Below are 23,448 nucleotides of genomic sequence, written 5' to 3'. Positions count from 1 at the left end.
AATTTACATATTCCATGCCTTTCCTCTGCCCCCGCCCCGCAGTGGATCAATAGGTTGACACCAAATAATTTTCATCTCTAGGTGCAGTCATGTAATCCTAATAAGTTCAAATGTGTCTGATGTTACATAGAGTTCACTTGAGGTCGCAGCGAGATAGTGATGCCAAATTTATTTCAACACTGATAAAATCAGTCCCTGAAATGGAGGCATCAAACTCTTATTTGTTTAGTCTTTTTTTTTTTTATCAGTAGGTCAGCTAAAACTTTCTTAAAGTCTCAGCTTTTCTGCCCCTCCAGTAATAAAAATATTTCCCAAATGGTTTCTTTTCATGAATGAAAACTTAAATGCACATTGAAGTTCTTTTTACATCAAATTCCAGAGTTGGGATGCTCCCTTAAGTTTTATAGTGAATATGGTGAATGTTAAGAATATGAATTTCATAGGGAGTTTTTTGTTTGTTTGTTTTTTTGTGTTCTTTTGCATTACGCAGGCCTCTCACTGTTGTGGCCTCTCCCATTGCAGAGCACAGGCTCCGGAAGCGCAGGCCCAGCGGCCATGGCTCACGGGCCCAGCCGCTCCGCGGCATGTGGGATCTTCCCGGACCGGGGCACGAACCTGCGTCCCCTGCATTGGCAGGAGGACTCTCAACCACTGTGCCACAAGGGAAGCCCTCATAGGGAGTTTTAAGTTAACAGTCTGAAAGTCTTAATTTCAAATCTTTTAAAGCTGTACTGTATTTACCCCCAGAAAATAGATATTTATACCTTCCTACCTGAGTGGATTATGGAGGGTGTCTGAATAAATGAGAACCCCCTCTATAAACAATGCAGATGCTTTGGTTAAAATTCTAGTCAAAATGCTAAATAAACTATATCATTTAATTTAATTTTTTTCCTTAAAAGCTAACAAACTTTGACCTCTCAGTGAAGCACGAAATTGCCTTTAGTTTTAAAAATAGTTTTTTCTTTAACCTGTCTTTAAAACTATTATTCATTTATATGATTTTTGTCCTTTTCTGCTTCCCATGCTCTACCATCTTCTTTGTTTTTTTTTTTTTGGCCGCATCATGCAGCTTTCAGGATCTTAGTTCCCCGACCAGGGATTGAACCTAGGCCCCAGCAGTGAAAGCGCCAAGTCCCAACCACTGGACCGCCAGGGAATTCCTGTCATGCTCTACCTTCTTGTTTTATTTTACAGCTGTTTTTGAAAATTACTTTTTATTATGACTTGTCAATATACTCTTGAATAACTCTAATCCTTGTTTTGCAAGGTATACTTGCAATAGATGTATTTGCTTTTTAATTTTTAGTTAGCATGTAAAACAGTAGCCTTATCTTTAATGGTTAAAGTTGATTTATTGTAAGTCTGACAGTATCTCAAGCTGATTTCTAAACATCTCTACTCAGTAAAGAAATTGTACCTAATATCACATTGGCTAGCTGATGGGATTTAATTTTTGTTCTTGTTTTGTGTCATGGATTAGGTACTAGAACCACAGAATGTCGATCCTTCTATGGTTCAAATGACCTTTCTAGATGATGTTGTTCACTCTTTGTTAAAAGGTGAAAATATTGGCATTACATCACGGCGAAGGTCTCGTGCCAGTCAAAATAGCAACACTGTTCACGTATGTATGTTGTTAGTGATGGATTATGGTAAAATATTTTCCCTTAAATTACTTAGGATCAGGTAGTGAACAATCATTGTTAATTGGTTATTTTTAGGGTCATTATACACGTGCCCAAGCAAATAGTCCCAGACCAGCAATGAACTCCCAAGCTGCTGTACCAAAACAGAATTCACACCAGCAACAAAGAAATATTCGTCCAAATAAGAGGAAGGGCTCAGATAGCAGTATACCAGATGAAGAGAAGATGAAGGAGGAAAAATATGATTATATAGCACGAGGAGGTAGGACCCACCTTTTTTAAAGGGCATGAGAACATATAAAACAAAAATACATTTAAAATATACTTATTTAATATTGATTTGAAAGATAAAACTGTTCTTTTTTTAAATCTTATAGAAAATGCTAAAGGTAAAAACAAACAGGTGATGAACAAAAGAAGGAAACCTGAGGAGGATGAAAAGAAACTAAATATGAAAAGACTACGAACCGACAATGTTTCAGACTTTTCTGAGAGCAGTGACTCAGAAAATTCAAATAAGAGAATAATAAATAATTCCTCAGAGCAGAAGCCAGAGCATGAGTTGAAAAATAAAAACACTTCAAAGATAAATGGAGAAGAAGGAAAATCCCAGAATAATGAGAAGGCAGGAGAAGAGGCACTAATAGATAGCCAGCCTCCCTGGGATCCAATACAGGAAGATAAAAAACACGAAGAAACAGAGAAACAGAAGTCTGTTGACTCTCAGATTCAAGAAAAAATGATTATCCGTTCATCAGAACAGGCCACACTTTCTGATCATAATTCTAATGATTTACTTCTTCAGGAACACAATATGGAGAAAACACACACAGTGGAATTATTACCAAAGGAGAAGTTTGTATCCAGACCACCCACACCAAAATGTGTTATTGACATTACGAATGACACTAATACGGAAAAGGTGGCTCAGGAAAACTCAAGTACCTTTGGCCTTCAGACACTTCAGAAAATGGATCCTAACATTAGTGATTCAAAACATTCAGTCACAAATACAAAATACTTGGAAACAGCAAACCAAGGTTCTGACCAGAGCTGGGTCAGTGATGTAGTTAAAGTAGATTTAACCCAGTCAAATGTTAGGAATGCTTCTTCAGGAAATGAAAACCTGAATATGGAAAAAGAGAGAAATCAGTATGTCTCTTACATATCTTCTCTTAGTGCAGTTTCTGTCACAGAAGATAAGCTGCATAAGCAAAGTCCACCCCCAGAAACTATAAAATCTAAACTTAATACTTCAGTAGATGCTCACAAGACAAAATCCAATTCCTCACCTGAAGTTGTTAAACCTAAAATTAACCATTCCCCTGATTCTGTAAAGTCTAAGCCCACTTTTGCAAACAGCCAAACTGCTGGTGAAAGAAGACTGGCAAATAAGATAGACCATGAGTTATCAAGATGCAGCTTTCATCCGGTTCCTACTAGAGGCAGTACATTAGAAACTACAAAAAGCCCTCTTATCATTGATAAAAATGAGCATTTCACAGTTTACAGAGATCCTGCACTTGTCGGGTCAGATACAGGAGCTAATCACATTTCACCTTTCTTAAGCCAGCATCCTTTTCCTCTTCATTCTTCGTCCCATAGAACGTGTTTAAATCCAGGTACCCATCACCCTGCCTTAAGTTCTGCACCCCACTTACTGGCTGGATCATCCAGTCAAACTCCATTACCTACCATTAACACTCATCCTCTGACTAGTGGTCCACACCATTCTGTTCATCACCCTCACTTACTTTCTGCTGTGTTACCTGGAGTGCCTACTGCCTCCTTACTCGGTGGCCACCCACGACTGGAGACTGCTCATGCCAGCAGCTTGAGCCACTTAGCACTAGCACACCAGCAACAGCAACAGTTGTTACAGCACCAGTCACCTCATCTTCTTGGACAAGCCCACCCATCTGCTTCATATAATCAGCTTGGACTTTATCCAATTATTTGGCAATATCCAAATGGAACACATGCATACTCAGGACTTGGTCTGCCTTCTTCCAAGTGGGTTCACCCAGAAAATGCAGTTAATGCTGAATCTTCGTTAAGGAGGGTAAGTTAAGCTGTGGTTTACCTCATGTCATATATTTAGTAATCAACATATGTACAAGTGCTTTTTTCAGTATCCCATTAATTTTTTAGATTTCTTATTATAAAATATGCTAGAATTTTTGAAACAGTTATTTTTCTAATTATGATGAAACTTTTGATGCTTAGTAACTTTAGAACTGTAAAGCTAAAATCTCAGAAAAGCCTATTTATTTTTTTAAAAAGCCAATTTAAAGAAGTAAACCTCTTAAGTTATTTCTTATATACTTAGTCTTCATAACTAATTATATTATATATCCATAATTATTTTGCTCAGGTAAATTCCTAGAAGTGAAACTTCTGGATATAAAATTTATGTAAAATTGCAAGGCTCTTGATATGTATAATCAAGTTATTCTTAAAAAGACAAATTGTTATGTTTCCCAGTTAGATACATTATATTGATGTATACTACAAGCTATGACTCTCTAAGCCTCTAGTTCTCTTAAGGGTGCCGAGGCTGGAGAATCCTGATATTTGGGAGTGAAGTTGGGGCTGAGAGTCTCTCTGCCTGACAAAGTATTGCTGAAGGTGGGGGACAGGGCTCTTTCTTCTTCCTTCATGCGCTCTGTGGTTTTTCCAGCCAGATTAATTTCCATGCTAAGAAATGGTTGTTGAGGGCATTACCAGCCCCATTCTGAAAACTGGGGATTGGGTGTCACCGTTAAACTCTAGGAGGCAACTTAATCCTTGGTGTGGACCAGGATGCTCTTCAGGTTTCCCCCAGAATCTTTCAAAACACATTTTATTTATTTTATTGTGGTAAAAGCCACAACATTAAATTTATTTAACCATTCTAAAGTGTACAGTTTAGTAGTGTTAAGTATATTCACATTGTTATGCAACAGATATCTAGAACTCTTTCATCTTGCAAAACTGAAACTCTGCCCATGAAACACTAATTCCCCTTCCCCCTAAGTTCTTGGCACCCACCTTTCTACTTTCTGTCTCTATGATTGTCTTTTTTAGATACTTCATTTGAGTGGACTCGTACAGTATTTCATGTAGCATAATGTCCTCAAAGTTCATCCATGTTGTAGCATGTAACAGGATTTCCTTCTTTTTTAGCTGAGTAATATTCTGTTATATGTATATAGGTATATACAGGTACCCTTGTAATCTGTATAACTTCAGATTTCTGGATCTTGTAGAATTGAGACCTTATTTTAAACATATATTTGAATGATCCTATGTACATGTATATATATATTCTTTTCTTGTGTGAGGTTTATGTATATTTTTAATCTAAGAAATTTTATAGCAGCATATCTTTGGTGTGATATCATATTGCTTTCACATTATCATTTTGAGATGTAAAATGTATTCCCTTTGGTAAAACCAAAGGATTGTATTTTCCCAATATCTGATTCAACACAGTATAACTCAACAAAGCATTGTCTGGAAGAATTTCAGTGAGTCATAGTATAGAAACAGTTCTTAAGCATGTAATTAGATAGTTGTAAGTCTCAACATAGAGATCAATGTCACCAGATACTATGAGAAAGGCAGCATGTTGATATTAAAAAAATTAATTTTGTTGTACCTCCACACCTCCAAGTTTAATGGTCCATCTATAGCTTATAGTGAAATGGAGTACAAATGGGCCTTGAAAATGTAATTTTCTGCCAAATCTAAATAAATTATGACATTGGGAAAATTATTATTATTTATTACTATTATTTTTTTTGCGGTACGCGGGCCTCTCACTGTTGTGGCCTTTCCTGTTGCGGAGCACAGGCTCCAGACGTGCAGGCTCAGCGGCCATGGCTCACGGACCCAGCCGCTCCGCGGCATGTGGGATCTTCCCAGACCGGGCACGAACCCGTGTCCCCTGCATCGGCAGGCGGACTCTCAACCACTGTGCCACCAGGAAAGCCTAGGAAAAATTATTTTTGACAAGAAAAATTGTCAAATAAACTTGATGAAATCTGGTGAAATGTATTTTAGCAACATGTTTTCTATTTTTTTCTATTAGCAGCATATAGTCTTTTGGTGTTAGAATCTTAGGAAATCTTAAAAGCTAGGTTCTGTGTACATCATTTGTAAGTTAAAGGCAAAGATTTCAAGATCTGCAATCAGTAAATAAATTTCTGGAAATAACTTTTTTTTCTTTTTTGGCAACACCGCACAGCATGCTGGATATTAATTCCCCAACCAGGGATCAAACCCATGCCCCCTGCAGTGGAAGTGCAGAGTCCTAACCACTGGACTGCCAGGGAATTCCCTGGAAATAACTATTTTAATGCTGATTGATTTTTTTCATCATATGGAAAAATCCGTATAACTCTGTTAGTTACTTATTTGTCTGGATATTTCTCATAGAATAGTTAATAAATATACTGCTATCTTAGTATGTCACATACTTCATAAATATACTACTATTAAAGTCCTGCTGTGATACTGTGTTTAGCTTTTTCTAGTAACTGAAGGATGATTTAAAAAAATTTTTTTGATAGAATTCTCCCAGTCCTTGGTTACATCAGCCTACCCCTGTGACCTCAGCAGACGGTATTGGATTACTTAGTCACATTCCTGTCAGACCTTCCAGTGCAGAGCCTCATCGGCCTCTTAAAATTACAGCACATTCCAGTCCACCATTGACAAAATGTTTAGTAGATCATCATAAAGAGTAAGTTCCCCAATGCTTAAAACTTGTCTTTTATAATTTTTCTTAATTCAGTTTATAAATAGATAATTTTAACAAATGTCTTAAAACTGGGCTGAATAATAAGTACTATTCTTCTGTTTTTATATTCCTTTAATTTTCTTAATAATATTATAGTGCATGCAAAGTCGTGTTTCACTTTTATGATAGAATAGTAACGCACAGAAGCTATATTTGTATTATACGAGAAAAAGTGTTTACAGAAACCTTTGTGTATTTTCTTTGCAGAGAATTGGAGAGGAAAGCTTTTATTGAACCATTGCGTTCTGTTGCATCCACATCAGCCAAAAATGACCTGGATCTAAATAGGTCACAGACGGGAAAAGATGGTCACTTGCATAGGCATTTTGTGGATCCTGTATTGAATCAATTACAGAGACCACCCCAGGAGACTGGAGAGAGATTAAACAAATATAAGGAGGAGCACCGTCGAATCCTTCAAGAAAGTATTGATGTTGCTCCCTATACAACTAAAATCAAGGGGCTTGAGGGTGAGAGAGATAATTATTCCAGAGTAGCATCATCATCCTCTAGCCCTAAAAGCCATGTCATCAAACAAGACAAAGATGTAGAATGTTCAGTATCAGATCTTTATAAGATGAAGCATTCAGTGCCTCAGAGTTTGCCTCAAAGTAACTATTTCACTACATTGTCTAATAGTGTAGTCAATGAACCACCAAGGTCATACCCATCCAAAGAGGTTTCAAATATTTACACTGAAAAACAGAGTAATACCCTTGGAGCAGCAGCAGCTAACCCTCAGACTCTGACTTCGTTTATATCATCTCTTTCAAAGCCTCCACCTTTGATTAAACACCAACCGGAAAGTGAAGGTTTAGTAGGCAAGGCACCAGAACATATTCCCCATCAAATTGCTTCTCACTCAGTAACAACTTTCAGAAATGATTGTAGGAGTCCTACTCATTTGACAGTTTCTTCTACAAATACACTCCGGAGTATGCCTGCTTTACATAGAGCACCTGTATTTCACCCACCAATCCATCATAGCCTGGAGAGAAAGGAAAGCAGCTATAGTAGCCTTTCCCCTCCAACATTAACTCCAGTGATGCCTGTAAATGCTGGTGGGAAGGTTCAAGAATCACAAAAGCCTCCAACTCTGATTCCTGAGCCTAAAGACACTCAGGCAAATTTTAAGAGTTCTTCTGAACAGAGTTTGACAGAAATGTGGAAATCTAATAATAACCTCAGCAAAGAGAAAGCTGAATGGCATGTGGAGAAAAGCAGCGGAAAGTCACAGGCTGCTATGGCATCTGTCATTGTACGTCCACCTTCTAGTGCAAAACTTGATAGCATGCCAGCAATGCAGTTAGCTTCCAAAGATCGAGTTAGTGAAAGATCTTCAATTGGGGCAAATCAAACAGATTGCCTCAAATCAGCAGAAGCTGGAGAGAGTGGAAGAATCATTCTGCCAAGTGTGAATTCAGACAGTGCTCACATAAAATCCGAAAAAAACTTTCAGGCTGTCTCACAGGGCAGTGTTCCCAGTTCAGTCATGTCTGCTGTAAATACAATGTGTAATACCAAAACGGATATATTCACATCTGCTGCCACTACCACCAATGTTTCCAGCTGGGGTGGTTCAGAAATAATTTACTCTTTATCAAATACCATTTTGGCCTCTAAATCTTTAGAATGTACCTCTTCGAAAAGTGTCAGTCATTCAGTGGCTCAAACACAAGAATGCAGGGTCAGCACGACAGCTCCAGTTACACCAGCCAGTAGTAAGACAGGAAGTGCTGTTCAATCCAGCTCTGGGTTCTCAGGCACAACTGATTTTATCCATTTAAAAAAGCACAAGGCAGCACTGGCTGCAGCTCAGTATAAAAGTAGTAATGTCAGTGAGCCTGAGCCTAATGCTGTGAAAAATCAGACATCTTCAGCCTCCCCTCTCTTGGATAGCACTGTAGTCTGTAGTACAATTAACAAAGCAAACTCTGTAGGAAATGGGCAAGCATCCCAGACAAGTCAACCAAACTACCATACTAAACTGAAAAAGGCCTGGCTTACAAGACATTCAGAAGAAGATAAAAATACTAATAAAATGGAAAATTCAGGGAATTCTGTATCAGAAATTATTAAGCCATGTTCTGTCAATTTAATAGCCTCTACATCGAATGATCTACAAAATAGTGTAGATAGTAAGATCACAGTTGATAAATTTGTAAAAGATGATAAAGTCAATAGGAGAAAAGCCAAACGAACTTATGAATCTGGCTCTGAAAGTGGAGATTCAGACGAAAGTGAAAGCAAATCAGAGCAAAGGACTAAAAGGCAACCTAAGCCAACTTACAAAAAGAAGCAAAATGATCTTCAGAAGAGAAAAGGTGAAATAGAAGAAGATTTAAAACCCAATGGGGTTCTCAGCAGGAGTGCCAAAGAAAAAAGTAAATTGAAGTTGCAGAGCAACAATAATAGTGGTAAGTAAATTAATTACTTTTTTTATCTCAAGTAAAATGGGCTGTAAGTTCTTGCAATAATGATGGTGTTCTCTAAAACTTAGAGAGCTTAAAGGCATCTTTCACTTCATTTGTATGCCCTGGTGTAATGTATGTGCTCATTGACTTCATTTCTACAAGTACCTTATAAGAGGAAATGAGAGAAGACCTATCAATATTTCTCCATTTTCAAGAGACTTGTAGAAATATGTTTTTACATAGCACTCAGGTTGGCAAAACCCCAGTGTGTAATTTAGTAGTTACTCAGAATTTTGACCATTTCTAAAAATTGTCAAAAGGCAGTTATAGCTATACACTAAAAATGGATTTCTAATACAGGCATACCTTGTTTTACTGTGCTTTCCAGATATTGTCTTTTTTTTTTTTTTTTTTTTTTAAACAAATTGAAGGTTTGCGGCAACCCTGTGTCAGGAAGGTCTGTCGGCACCATTTTCCCAACAGCATTTGCTCACTTCATGTCTCTGTCATACTTTGGTAATTCAGACTTTTCCATCGTTATGGTATAATATTTGTTTTGGTGGTCTGTAATCAGTGGCCTTTGATGTTACTATTGAAAAAAGATTACGACTCATACTATTGAAAAAAGATTACAACTCATACTATTGAAAAAAGATTACAACTCACTGAAGGCTGAGATGTTGGTTAGCCTTTTTCAGCAATAAACCATTTTTAAATTAAAGTACATGCATAGTTTTTTAGACATAATGCCGTTGCACACGTAATAGACTGCATTATAGTGTAAACCTAACTTTTATGTGCACTGGGAAACAAGAAAATTTGTGTACTTTATGGTGGTGGTCTGAAACTGAACCCACACTATCTCCAAGGTATGCCTGTATTAGGTATTTACCTGTAACAAGATAATAGTTGAAAAAGAATTCCTGTTCACAAAAACTTCCTTGAAGTCCCACTTTTAGAAGAGAACTACTTCAAAGTAGTGTGGATGTAGCCCGTATTTCACCCTTTGTCATCTGGAGAAAAATTGAAAACTTAAAAAAAAAAAAAGAAAACAAAACAATGAAATTACCTTCTATTTAACTAATAATGCTACTCATTCAAGCAGTCCTTAACAGTGGGTAAAAGTTAAATAAACGGGATTGGTGGTTTTGTTTGTTCATTTCTATATTCAAGAAGAACTTACATAATAAGTAAAAGTTTCAAAACTGATAATATTTATATTTCATTTGTGGCTACAACAGGGCAGAATAAGTGATACTTGCCAGTAATATTCACTATAAAGTATTTCTGTATGTCTTTACTCTAGAAGTAGTTTTTCTCAGTTTGCTTATTTTTTTTTAGGTATGTTGCACAAGGCAGAAAGCAGTTAATAGTTTCACTATATCCATGTATTCATCCACATACAATATATGAAATATCTGTGACAATGTGGACATTCAAGACGTACTGTAACAAGCATTTGGATGCTTGAAGGCTCTTATTTGGGCCTTTTTACTGAATGAGGTTTTTCCCACATGCCTGTGTGGAAACCAGAGGCAAAGTGAAGGAGAGAAAAACAGGAGGATGGAATCGTAGAAAAGGACAGTCAGAAAGTGAAAGAACAAAGGAAAACAAGCTCAACTAGAGACAGGCTGACAGACTGAAATGCAAACATAGTAAGAAGAAAGAAAGAGGGAGATTGACAACGAAGGATACAGGATACGTGCCATTTATTTGAGTGTTGGATTGCATACTGTGTTGTAATGTGTTCTGTTTACTTCCCCAGTGAATTCAAGAAGCTTAGTGTGGTCAATAATTGTTTCTCTTTTGTTTCACAAAACATTTCTTTTGTTGTCGAGTATTCAAATACTGGAGTTAAACTTACAGAAAACAGAAATAGGACTCTTCCAGCTTTTAACATTTAGAATATTCTTGAGAAGTTAAATTTATAAAATTAACTCTTAATGAAGTACATATTCTGTTTTCGTTTTGAGACTGTGTGTGTACATGTTCCCAAGTAGGTTTTAAGACAAAGACTGGAATTAGCACTTCCCCCTCCAAGTTGTAATGCTTAGTCAAATCTCCCCTACATAGTGAATAACATTTAGTATCAAACAGGCTATTTTAAGTCCCATTTACTCCCAAGTCCAAAGTAATATTAAGTGACTATTAAATGCCATCTATTAATTATGGGCAGAGTTGACTTGCTTTTGTTCTGGGCTATCTAGAAAAGTTCTCTAAATTGGGAGTTCATAAGTTCTAAACCTGAGTGGATTATCTCCCTCATGGATTAAATATGATCTTTATCCTTTTAATGTTCATTGGGGTTGTCATCAGTCATAGTCAATCGAAAAGTTAAGTCTGCACTTAAAGAATGTAATATGATTGCATAGACTATTATACATGTATAATTATTACACAAATACGCATATCATAGTTTTTAGTACATCCTAAAGCCAGGTACAATAGATTTTGCTTTATCTGCTGTTTTAGAAAATCTTCATATCTGCTGCCTTTTGTTACTGATAATTAAAAGTTGGATGCTTTTTTGCGACTAATTTTTTACATCATTTTATGTACTGAAATTTCCCATCAGATTTAAATGTAAGTCCTGTGACACACAAAATCAGTGGTTCAACTGTTAGCAGAGTTCATTTCTATATCTCAAAAAATATTTTTAAGGTGAAGGCATATCAGAGGTTAAAGGTTAGCATGTATTTTTCTCTTATTTTCTTCCTCAGTTTTCTGTTGCTAGAGCAGCTGCTTTGAGGATTTACTGATAGAGAACTAAGGTTGAAAATGTTCTTCTGGTATAAAGGAAGAAGAAATATCCATTGGGTTAGGTATTTTTCGTTGACTAAGTGTCTAAATCTCAAACTTTTAGATTTTAGATGTTACCAATAAATTATATATATAGAATTGAAAAATGGAGTTTTATTTTATTTATTGTACAAATAATATTACAGTAAAATTCATAAAAGAAGTTAGGCATAGTCATGTTTGGCCTAGTCTAGAAGCAAAAAACATAATATCAAAAACAGTCTACATGACCTGGACCTTCATATCTTTATAATTTATTCATTCATTTAAAAAAAAGGTCTAAGTGTACATTTCATGTCACAGAACTGAGAGTTGCTTTGAAATGCCTGGTTCTTTCTTTATAATACTATTTAAATTGTTCACAGTAGTATGGTTATCCATACTCTTGGAACTGTTCCATTGTCTGGAATGTAAAAGCATATTGGTTAATGGTTGTTTTCTCGTCTAAATAGAAAGATTTCATTTAGTTTATTCTAGTGTAATAGATAAAGTAAATAAATGATTGGAAGTAATATAACAAATAAAGGTTTATCAGCAGTGTACTACTGTTGTTCATTCTGACTTCAAGAAGCTCTGAATTTTTTATACAGTCCATAGGAGAAACGTGTCTTATACACAGTGGAGGAAATAACAAACATTTTACACAAGCCTTCTGGAAACATTTTTATTCCATAAGTGGTATGTGTGCCCACATACATGTTTCTCTAGTGGATTAAGCCAAATGGCTCCTTGCCCTAAATTAGAGAAAGAAGAGGGGAGAACATGTAATCGTAAAAGAATCAGGCAGCAGTCATAGAAGTGCTTAATAACTGGAACCTATTTCAAATGGGCCACCCTGGAATTTAAACACAGCACTTCCTATGTTAAGATGTACGTGATCTTGCTGTAATTGTACTACGTATGCTATCAACAGGTAAGTTGACAGTGAGAGCTCAGAACAAGAGTTCTGCTGTATCTTCTGCAAGAATTATATAATCTCAGGAGAACATTTGAACTGCCTCTGATCGGCAAAATGGGTATGATTAGTAAACACAAGGTTAGGAAATACAATTTATTCATTCAACATGATAGAAATAACAAACTATGTAAATCTCAGGTCTGGCATATAGCTACATAAATATGGGCAGTGTAAGTACGCTGATAGGTGTCAACAAATACTTGCTTGTCCCAACGTGCTTTTAAGTGAATATATTTTTAAAAATTGAATAGGCTACATTTAACGTATGTACAATATAATGTTTTGAGTTCTTGCTGCTCTATAGATGACTGATTACTTGAGCCCGTGTTATTACAACAATTAAGTTCAAGTTAATGAACGTGATGGAGCAATGATGCAGAGTATAGTAAATAAATTAATTTTTTTCCTGCAAGTATTAAATTGTATAGTGCGTTTGAGTTTTGTTTTTCTTTAGACTTCTCTGATGCCTTTTTTCTTTATACCATCAATAAAGACAGGCAGGTTAATATTGGCTTTTTTCTTTTACATCCTTCAAACCCTTTGATTTTTCTAAAAGATACTGCTTCTATCAAATATTGATACCAAATGGAGGGCATTATAATAAGGGAGAGATATTAGGAGAAAAATCTTAGCTCCTCTTCCCACAAATATAGTGTGATAAAATCGAAATTTGTCTCGATCCACATTTACCTTTGGAGAATCAGATTAAGTATTTCAAAACAATATAAATATATTGAAACTAGCCTGTAGTTTCTAGAAGTATTAACTTTTGGTCTTTAGGTCCTTCCTGTGCATCTTAAAAGAGCCTCCTCCTACATATAACAAATTTCTGTGTAGAAGAGCTGCATTTTTATCTATAGATTTACAAAGAAAATGAATGATTATCATGTTTGCTACTATACAAATATGAATATTGAGTATGTGAAGATTTCAGTCAGCTGGAAAATTTACTTACGTCTGCATTTCCATTATACTGATATTAAGAGTTCATTTGGTTAGTAGAATAGTAAATAGAAATGCTGCTATGGACTTTTTAGTTATTAATGAGTACCTTGAACTATAATCTCTTTTCTACAATCTCAATGTATGATCACAGTTGTATAATTGACTTGAACTGTTTTTTTTTTTTTTTTCCCTTTTTTCTCAGTGATCTTTAATTGATTTGAATATTATCTCAAGGAGTTTACCTTTCTAAAAAGTTATAATCTTGCTAATACTTTCCTACTGCTTTTACAGCTGGCATCCCTCGTTCAGTATTAAAAGACTGGCGTAAAGTCAAGAAGCTGAAGCAAACTGGGGAATCCTTTTTACAGGATGACTCCTGCTGTGAGATAGGGCCTAATTTGCAAAAGTGCCGAGAATGTAGACTTATTCGGAGTAAGAAGGGAGAAGAACTAACTCACTCACCAGTGTTTTGTAGATTTTACTACTTTAGACGGTAAGTTGAAAATAGGTAATTGGCGGAAAATATGGTGATAGGATATTGGAAATTGTACTGTCATTCTGAGGGTTTTTTGGAGGTGGGAATGAGGCTTTGAGCCTCTGTGTTTCTGAAGCATTATAAAAAGCATTATAAAAAGACACTAAACTTTTTGTGTGCCAAATTTAACAATAGGTTTAATTGTTAGACTAAATTCATATTCACACTGCTACTTGTTTTCATATGACCTTTCTCTTCTAAGAGATTTATTATTCCTTACTGAGAAAATGTTAGTATTTTTTCTAAACTATAGGAAACAGCAGTTTAAGTTTTTTCTTATTTATGTAAAACAAAACAATGTCACATTTATATCTGTGCATCAGCCACAATAAAAGTCTATAAATCTGGGTAAACAATCTAGGCATTAAACTAAAGTCAGTATGTTGCATTACAGATACCCATACTTAGGGTTTTGTTTGGTTTTTTTTAATTTATTTATTTTTGGCTGCATTGGGTCTTTGTTGCTGCGTGCCGGCCTTCTCTAGTTGTGGTGAGCAGGGGTTACTCTTCATTGCAGTGCGCAGGCTTCTCATTGCGGTGGCTTCTCTTGTTGCAGAGCACAGGCTCTAAGCGTGCGGGCTTAAGTAGTTGTGGCTCGCGGGCTCTAGAGCGCAGGCTCAGTAGTTGTGGTGCATGGGCTTAGTTGCTCTGCGGCACGTGGGATCTTCCCGGACCAGGGCTCGAACCCGTGTCCCCTGCATTGGCAGGTGGATTCTTGATCACTGCACCGCCAGGGAAGCCCATTTTGGGGTTTTTTAAAATTTTGTTTTTATTTTAATTTTTATTGGAGTATAGATACCCATACTTTCGTTAAACATATGTAGCTATAAAAATATGAGTTATAAAATGACAAGAAGGATTTGTTAGTAGCACGTCACATTTCACAGGTTTTGTGGTAAATATAAAAACAACTTAATAGTTGTTATGGGCTTCTCCGGTAACCCAGCCAGTAGAAACTAGTTAATTTCTCAGATTCTAGGATCAGTCATTCCTGGATTTTGGTTCCAGCTCTGTCCTTAGTTCCTGTGTGACTTTATTAACTGTAGTAGGACTACAGCTAAGCCTGTCTCATCTGCATAATATGAATGATAGTGGTACCTACCTCACAGAGATTTCATGACGATGAAATGAGAACAAAGTACACAGAGTTCTTAGCATAGTACCAAGCATGTATATGGAATGCACCTATGATGCTGCCTGCAGTTATTTTTCTAATCATCATCTTCTTCTTCCTAAGAAGTTACGAGGCACTTTGCTGTGACAAATAAATGTACTGTGCTGGTGGCCCAGTAGAGACCCCAAAAATATGTATTGGCAGAAACAGAACATTCTTCTTTACTTCATGGTTTTTCTAGCCAACAATCCCCAGAGGACAAACAGCTTCAAAGAATAGCTATAGAAGGTAGTCCACATGGAAGTACAGAAAAGGTGGAAAAGGAATCAGAAGGAAAGTAGGTTTGAAGAGATAAGAAAACCTTTGGAAAACTTTTAAGGAAGGAAAGGTAGACATAATACAAAGCTGAGATAAGATGATGGGTTGTCATGAGAGGAGAAATTTTTTTAAGAAAAAGAGGGAAAGGTAATAAAGGTATAGGAAGAAGTGGTAAAAGGAATGTTGTTGGTATCGTCCATTTGAAAAATACAGGCTGATTTGTAATGTACTTCTGATATCCCTCTTTGAGAGTAAAGAGTAAGTTCAAAGACAGTTGAGAAATAACCGTCAGCCTGTAGGAGAATGGCAATTTTTCCTTCCATTTACCTTAAACTTCTCTGAATTGAGTGGTTACATGAATTGGATATCAGAAGTAAGAGAAGGAAGTAAGCACAGTAATTGAGTTCCTAATATACTATTAAGAATTTCAATCTTGTTCCTCCAAATCATGTCAATGAAGTGTCATTTTAATTAGTGAGGAAGATGGGGTTTTTTTGTTTTTTATTTATTTTTGGCTGCATTGGGTCTTCGTTGCTACGCACAGGCTTTCTTTAGTTGCGGCGAGCGGGGGCTACTCTTTGTTGCAGTGTGCAGGCTTCTCGTTGCAGTGGCTTCTCTTGTCGCGGAGCACAGGCTCTAGGCGCGGAGGCTTCAGTAGTTGTGGCACACGGGCTTCATTGCTCCGCGGCATGTGGGATCATCCTGGACCAGGGCTTGAACCGGTGTCTCCTGCATTGGCATGCAGATTCTTAACCACTGCGCCACCAGGGAAGCCCAAGAAAATGTATTTTTTAATTTAGCTTTTTTTTTTTTTTTAAATCTCAGTGAGTCTTAAGGTGATTTATGGTATTTTCAACTTTAGAGGGTGCTGGCTTAGATTATGTATAAAATAACTGCATTGCTCAAGGCAGCATTCGGCCAACATTTTAACTCTTTTCCTCATGAAACACTTGGACAGTTTCCATTTGACTGGAGTTAAATAGTTAAGTATAAGTGATAGGTTATTTCAAGAAATAAGATTTTACCTAAAATTGGTGCCACTGCATTGCCATTTGTGTAGCACTATGGGAGTCAAAAGTTGGTTAAATTTTATTAATAAAGTTTGTATATATAAACCACTCTATTTTCATGTTTTTTAATTGTAAATTTATATATTTATAATGTAATATAAAAATATAAATTAATTATACATTTACAACTTTTAAAACCTGGACTTCTATCTTGTTATCTAATGCTTTTATGTTTTAATGTTTCAGATTGTCTTTTAGTAAAAATGGAGTGGTTAGAATAGATGGCTTCTCTTCTCCTGACCAATATGATGATGAAGCTATGAGTCTATGGACACATGAAAATTATGAAGATGATGAAGTAGACATAGAAACTTCAAAATACATCTTGGATATAATAGGTGATAAGTTCTGTCAGTTAGTAACATCTGAAAAAACAGCTTTGTCCTGGGTGAAAAAGGATGGTAAGGAAGTTAAATACTTAGAACATGCAACTATTCACATTTTATTTTAAGAATTTCTCTGTAGAATATGTTTTATCTGTGGGAGAAGTCCTTAATCTTACCTAGGCTTGTTTACTTTTAATTTTGATAATGACAATTTTATGTGCAAATGTACCTATATGTAATTAAGGTAACATATTTTCCAACTGAGGTTGAATTGGATTAGCAATTTGTGAAATTACAATAGCATTTTGGTATTTCTGCCATTATGACATAACTGAGCACGATAGACACTTTGGATGTGCAATTGGGAAGCTTCAGCATTTGCCATATAAAGACATAATCCATCCCAATTATTTAAGCTTTTTATCTCGTGTGATTCATCACAGTCTTTGGAGTTAGATAGACTTAAATTTGTATCGCAACTTTATTCCTTGTTTAACTGTATGAAATGGGAATGATAACTACATCATAGGTTTGTTTTTAAAGTAGTTATGTTATATTTACTAAGTAAAGCACCTAACATACTAGGTGCTCAAAATGTTAGCTTCTTTTCCTTCCCATCCCTTAAGTCAGTAGTTCGTCCCCCAGGGGACATTTTTGCAATGACTCAAGACATTTTTGGTTGCATAACTGAAAGGTGTTGGGGGTATAGAGAATTAGCATCTATAGGTGGAGCCCCAGATGCCACTGCGCAGGGTAGCCGCCCACAAAAGAGAATTATTCATCCAAATATCAAGGGCGCCAGGATTGAGAAACCCTCCATTAGATGTAAGTCTTCTGAAGAGAATTACTAGTTACATCAAGAAATCTGCTATTGATTGTTAATTAATAAATCCTTCGAAGTTTTTGGTTCACCTTTAAATTTTTGTTTTTGTGCATTTCAGTGAAAATTGTATGGAAGAGAGCATGTTTGCCTTTAAATTTTTATTTCCCTGTATTTCAGCCAAAATTGCCTGGAAAAGAGCAGTGAGAGGAGTCCGGGAGATGTGTGATGCGTGTGAAGCAACATTGTTTAACATTCATTGGGTTTGTCAAAAATGTGGATTTGTGGTCTGCTTAGATTGTTACAAGGCAAAGGAAAGGAAGAGTTCTAGAGGTTAGTTGTAACTTCATATAAATTGAAATTTTTTTTTAGGACCACTCATCTGGAAAATTAGATGAATTAGGTGAGTTTTTTCCCTACCTTCCTTAATTATGAATATATTACATTAAGGAAGTTTTATGAAGCTTATGTTTAAAAAAGGAGGAGTTAACCACAGTTTATTAAAATAGCCAGATTTTCTACAATAAAACTGCATCTACATCTTTTTAGCCTGATTAGTAGATCCACTCTCTCATTTCAATCAGATTAATGCAGCCCAAATTTAGGTTAGGCTTTGCAGCTTTCAGATTCCACTGTGTCACAGCCTGAAGTGTCTTATAGAACCTCTTAATTTATTTATTTTGGCTGTGTTGGGTCTTCGTTTCTGTGCGAGGGCTTTCTCTAGTTGTGGCAAGCGGGGGCCACTCTTCATCGCCGTGCATGGGCCCTTCACTATCGCGGCCTCTCCTGTTGCGGAGCACAGGCTCCAGACGCGCAGGCTCAGTAGTTGTGGCTCACAGGCCTAGTTGCTCCGCGGCATGTGGAATCCTCCCAGATCAGGGCTCGAACCCGTGTCCCCTGCATTAGCAGGCAGATTCTCAACCACTCCGCCACCAGGGAAGCCCCAGAAGCTGTTAGTTATACAGTCAAGCACATAAGTCACAATTGCATACTTAACTAGGGTGAATTGATTTTTCTAAAAATTGGTCCATAAAGTTTAAGTCCAAATGTTCAAGAATATGCTACCACTAGCACCATTTATCCGCTAGTTAGAAAATGAAGAAGTCTTTATTATATATGAAAACATCCTTTGAAATGATTATTTCTAATTTCTAGAGAAGTAAAATGGCACAAAACAGTGTTCTGCATGTTAATACATTTGGAAGATAATAATTTAAAAAGAAAGTAACTAACTATACCTTTTGTCATGGTACAAGTGTTTTAGAAGAAGTTCATCCAAGGCAGTTAAGGAAGTAGCTTACGTAAATACTGGTAACCTGAAGGTTTGGGGGGTAAAGTCTTAATGAGAAGATTCAAACTGTGGAAGTATTAGAAGCAAAATCATGTTTAGTGATAGGCTGTTTATTCAGTATCTAAAAACAGTGAATGTCATTTTCATTCCAGGCAGCTCTTTTTCAAAGTAGTATGTCAGACAGATGAACCATGATTTAGCCATCAGTATCTTTTCCACTGATAGGATTACTAAAACTTGGCCCTTTCTAACCCTTTTTCTTATACACCCAGCGTTTACCAAAGAGACTTGAGCAAGCGGAGCATCTACAGCTAGTTGTTTCTGTGATATGCAAAAGATACATGAGTAAAATGTAAAACCATAATAAGGAATGCATTTTAGGCAGTTAAATATCTTCAAAATCCTAAAAATCTATTTGGATACTTTTGGTTGATAGAAGAACTAGCTGCAGTGTTATAAAACTTCATTCCTTTTTACTGGTTCTATGTTACTTTCATTTTCCCTTTGCCAAATTAAAAAGAAATTAATTTTAATGTATTATATTTTGTTATATTGTATGCATATATAAGCATGACTTCTTTTTTAAACAAGATAGGGTATGCATAATAAACCTAATAGTTGTGTTGCTGTCGGTTATCATAGTACTGTTAATTTTTAAAGTATAGCCTGTCAGTCACCATATTGTTTTTTTAAGTATAACCTATATGCCTTGAGTTGTATTCTATGTTTTATATATATATATGTATTCTTATTTCACTGATAAATATTGTAATAAGCTCACATTGACTAGGTTATAGCTTTATATAGTGGTAACTAAACCTAGTGTCTAAAATATAACTAGTTAGAGAACATTTACAAGTTACTATGTAGGTTTTGTAGGGAAAGTCAGAACGCTTTTAAAGAAAACCAGTTTTAGGCTAGATTTGAATTTTATTTCCTCTGAAACTTTTCATGAAATAGTTCTAGATTTTTTTATGCTGAATTTAATGACCTTTTTGATACTTAACTGAAGCTCCTACAGCCACGTCATAGATAAGTAGTTATCTATATCATTAAATTTATAGAAGAAGATGTCCTTGAGATCAAGGTATTGAATATTTTTCCTTTGTATGATATGCCTCATGCTATGCCTTAATACATCGACTCTTCCAGGTATGGAGCCTTATTGCAGTAATAGCAATTAAATACTGTCTTATCAAGTTGAGGCTTTTCACATGTCTTGTGACAGTTTGCGTCTTTGACCCATTAGAAAAAAATGAGTTGGCAGTAGCCTCAAACTTATGAGTCTAATGTGCTAAGATCAGGCAAAAGCCCTGTTTGGCACAAATAGTTAAGAGTAAAAAATTAGCTACAGGGAAGATTGAGGTGACTAACACATTAATGAGACTAAAGAATGGTCATTTTAGAAAAGGCTAGTAACCTTGTATCTGTTTTGTATCATGTTTTTATAAAATTCTCAGAAGAGTGGAACTGTTTTTTTTAAGAAGCAAACATATGAAGCCTACCGTTGACATTTTGCATAATTGCTAGACTCTTTATATGTAAGCCATCAATTTTATAATTCTAAAACCATGACTAATATAAAAGTACGTATGTTACTATCTTACAGATAAAGAACTGTATGCTTGGATGAAGTGTGTGAAGGGGCAGCCTCATGATCACAAACATTTAATGCCAACTCAAATTATACCTGGTTCTGGTAAGTATAAATATACATTATTTTTTGGCTGCATTGGGTCTTCGTTGCTGTGCGCAGGCTTTCTCTAGTTGTGGCGAGTGGGGGCTACTCTGGGTTACAGTGCACAGGCTTCTCATTGCAGTGGCTTCTCTTGTTGCACAGCATGGGCTCTAGGCACGCAGGCTTCAGTACTTGTGGCACTCGGGCTCAGTAGTTGTGGCTCACGGGCTCTAGAGCGCAGGCTCAGTAGTTGTGGCACTTGGGCTTAGTTGTTCCGCGACGTGTGGGATCTTCCCGGGCCAGGGCTCGAATCCGTGTCCCCTGCACTGGCGGGCGGATTCTTAACCACTGAGCCACCAGGGAAGCTCTAAATATACATTATTGACTTAGTAGTGTAACAGGTCTTTGTTGTTCCAGATTACTTAGAAGTATGTCAATAGTAGTAGAAAGAAGTGGTAAGGTTTATGTAATCTTGAATTGTTATTGCTCTGTTCTTAGAATCCTCTGTGTAATAAAGTTAGCAGGATAAGCCCAGACCCAGTGATGAAGAAAGCCTTAGAGGAGGAACCATTTTAGAAGGGGAAAACTGGGAATTCTCTGGCAGTCCAGTGGTTAGGACTCCACGCTTCCACTGCAGGGGGCACAGGTTTGACCCTAGATGGGGAACTAAGATCCCACAAGCCACACCACGCAGCCAGAGAAAGGGGGGTCGTGGGGCGGGGAGACCAGAGTGTAATGAAAAAGCATATTAGATGTATTTATTACAGGTTATTCTACTTTTTCTTTGTTTTTTTGAGCATAATGATTTTTGATTATAGAGGTAAAAGAAAAGAATAGAGAACATGAATTTGGTTGAATGATCAAACCTGAAATAGATGGAAGGGATGAAGGAAAAAATGGAAAAAAAGTTGAAAAGGCACAGAAAACCTCCACAAGAAAAAATTTTTATAATCTTAACAACTAGTGATGATCTTTTTATTAACCATTATATTTTGTAGTTTTGACAGATCTTCTAGATGCGATGCACACTCTTAGAGAAAAATATGGTATTAAATCCCATTGTCATTGTACTAACAAACAGAATATACAAGTTGGAAATTTTTCTGCTATGAATGGTGTGTCTCAAGTGAGTAAAAATCTCTATTCAAATAAAACTCATGGTTAATCAGCTTTGATATTTGAAATCCAATTTAGGACTTGTGTTTTATAAATTACGTTTCTTGTGTTACTGTATAAATGTAACCTCTATTTTTTAACTCTGAATAATTGAATAGTATTTTAAAAATTCAACTGTTCTACCTTTGTAGGTTTTACAGAATGTTCTTAATCACAGTAATAAAATTTCTCTGTGCATGCCTGAGTCTCAGCAGCAAAATACCCCTCAGAAGCCAGAGAGTAACGGCAACAGCAGCCCAGAGAGTGATGTAAGCACAGACAGCAAGTTAACTCCTCCAGAATCCCAGTCACCACTGCACTGGTTAGCAGATCTTGCAGAGCAAAAGGCCAGAGAGGAAAAAAAAGGTAAACCTAGTTTATTATCTAATAGAGAATTGTAATCAACAGTGTAGTATTATACATTAACATACTACTGTTCACTTAGAACAGTTTACTTTTGTCTTTTGCTCTCATTGTGGCTTAGGTTTTAACATTTGTCTTTTCTTACTAGGAACTCGACTTCCTGTGATCTTATCAAAGTTAGTTACAGAATCATCTGTAGATGAGCGTATCAATAAAGCCACCAGGGCGATAGATTTGTAACTTTACCTACACTTTCTCCCCGTCTTAGCTATAGCATTTTTCCTTTGTGACAGGTACAAACTCACCTACATGTCTAAAACACTGAGGAAGGCCTTTTCATATTCAAACTATTTGACTCCTGAAGGATCTAACGCATCCTCTGGTGTGTGTTCAGGTGAATAAATGACTAGTGCTACAGTTTTCATCTCTCACTGTAAAATGTAGGATGCCAGCTTTGTCTGTACTTTAGCAGCATGTTTAATTTTATGTGAATTTTGTAAAATGTTTTATTTCAGAAAACAAAGAATTTGCCCTTGAAAAGCAAATTAAAGAAGAGAGAGAACAAGACAACCCTGATTCTCCCAATAGCAGAACATCACCTCCTGTGTCCCAGAATAATGAACAAGGCTCAACATTACGAGATTTGCTGACCACAACAGCTGGCAAGCTACGTGTGGGTTCTACAGATGCTGGCATTGCCTTTGCACCAGTTTATTCAATGGGAACCCCCGTGAGTGAGATGCCAGATTTTTGGATTTCATATGGGCCTTAAATTTAGATTTGGGGTCTTGGCTGTGAACTACACAATAAATAGATGCACATGAAATCAAATATACCAAATTACTAAGCATGTTCCTATTTGCATTATAATTCTCATAACTTAAAAGCCAGAGATTTTGTTCTTTTCCCAGGTGAAAAGGGTTGCAGAGGGGCATTTTGATTCCAAAAGAGTCCTAACATACTCCTTCAGAATTTGGTATCTAGTTGGGGGAGGGGGGGCGGGCAGGGAATGATATGGATGTGAATGTTTTGTTACTTAAAATATTTAGACATCAATTTTCTCTTTAATTATTCACCAAAAAAATTAAAAAAAAATAAAAACAAAAATTGCATAGGTAGACACAAATTTTTAGTGGCTTTTAAAAGTATTCGGGAGAGTATACCTATTTGTTCCCTCTGCCCCAATCCTAAAACGATATAAAAGGAAGACCACACTTCTGGTTTCTGCAG

At 36.3% G+C, this 23,448-nt stretch overlaps 1 protein-coding gene across 12 annotated transcripts in view; it reads left to right on the top strand.

The window, feature by feature from the left end:
• The window catches only part of JMJD1C (jumonji domain containing 1C), a 314,148-nt gene that overhangs the window by 261,468 nt on the left and 29,232 nt on the right, over nucleotides 1–23,448 (top strand). For 8 of the 12 annotated variants that reach the window (XM_022560594.3, XM_089897544.1, XM_089897538.1 and 5 more), the window contains 12 exons: nucleotides 1,484–1,627; nucleotides 1,725–1,911; nucleotides 2,027–3,711; nucleotides 6,203–6,375; nucleotides 6,640–8,849; nucleotides 13,840–14,041; nucleotides 16,772–16,986; nucleotides 17,912–18,064; nucleotides 20,632–20,721; nucleotides 21,699–21,826; nucleotides 22,008–22,221; nucleotides 22,734–22,948. In XM_022560594.3, the coding sequence (XP_022416302.2) occupies nucleotides 1,484–1,627; nucleotides 1,725–1,911; nucleotides 2,027–3,711; nucleotides 6,203–6,375; nucleotides 6,640–8,849; nucleotides 13,840–14,041; nucleotides 16,772–16,986; nucleotides 17,912–18,064; nucleotides 20,632–20,721; nucleotides 21,699–21,826; nucleotides 22,008–22,221; nucleotides 22,734–22,948 (5,616 nt within the window). Of the gene's footprint in view, nucleotides 1–1,483; nucleotides 1,632–1,724; nucleotides 1,912–2,026; nucleotides 3,712–6,202; nucleotides 6,376–6,639; nucleotides 8,850–13,839; nucleotides 14,042–16,771; nucleotides 16,987–17,911; nucleotides 18,065–20,631; nucleotides 20,722–21,698; nucleotides 21,827–22,007; nucleotides 22,222–22,511; nucleotides 22,613–22,733; nucleotides 22,949–23,448 lie in introns of those variants that run through there. The other 4 variants (XM_089897537.1, XM_089897547.1, XM_089897546.1 and 1 more) reach the window with 4 other exon arrangements.

Source organism: Delphinapterus leucas, chromosome 16 (genome assembly GCF_059928025.1).
Source record: "Delphinapterus leucas isolate spDelLeu-1000000601 "Yukka" chromosome 16, BTC_Dleu_Yukka2, whole genome shotgun sequence".
NCBI lineage: Eukaryota > Metazoa > Chordata > Mammalia > Artiodactyla > Monodontidae > Delphinapterus > Delphinapterus leucas.
This window is presented reverse-complemented; position numbering and strand designations above follow the sequence as displayed.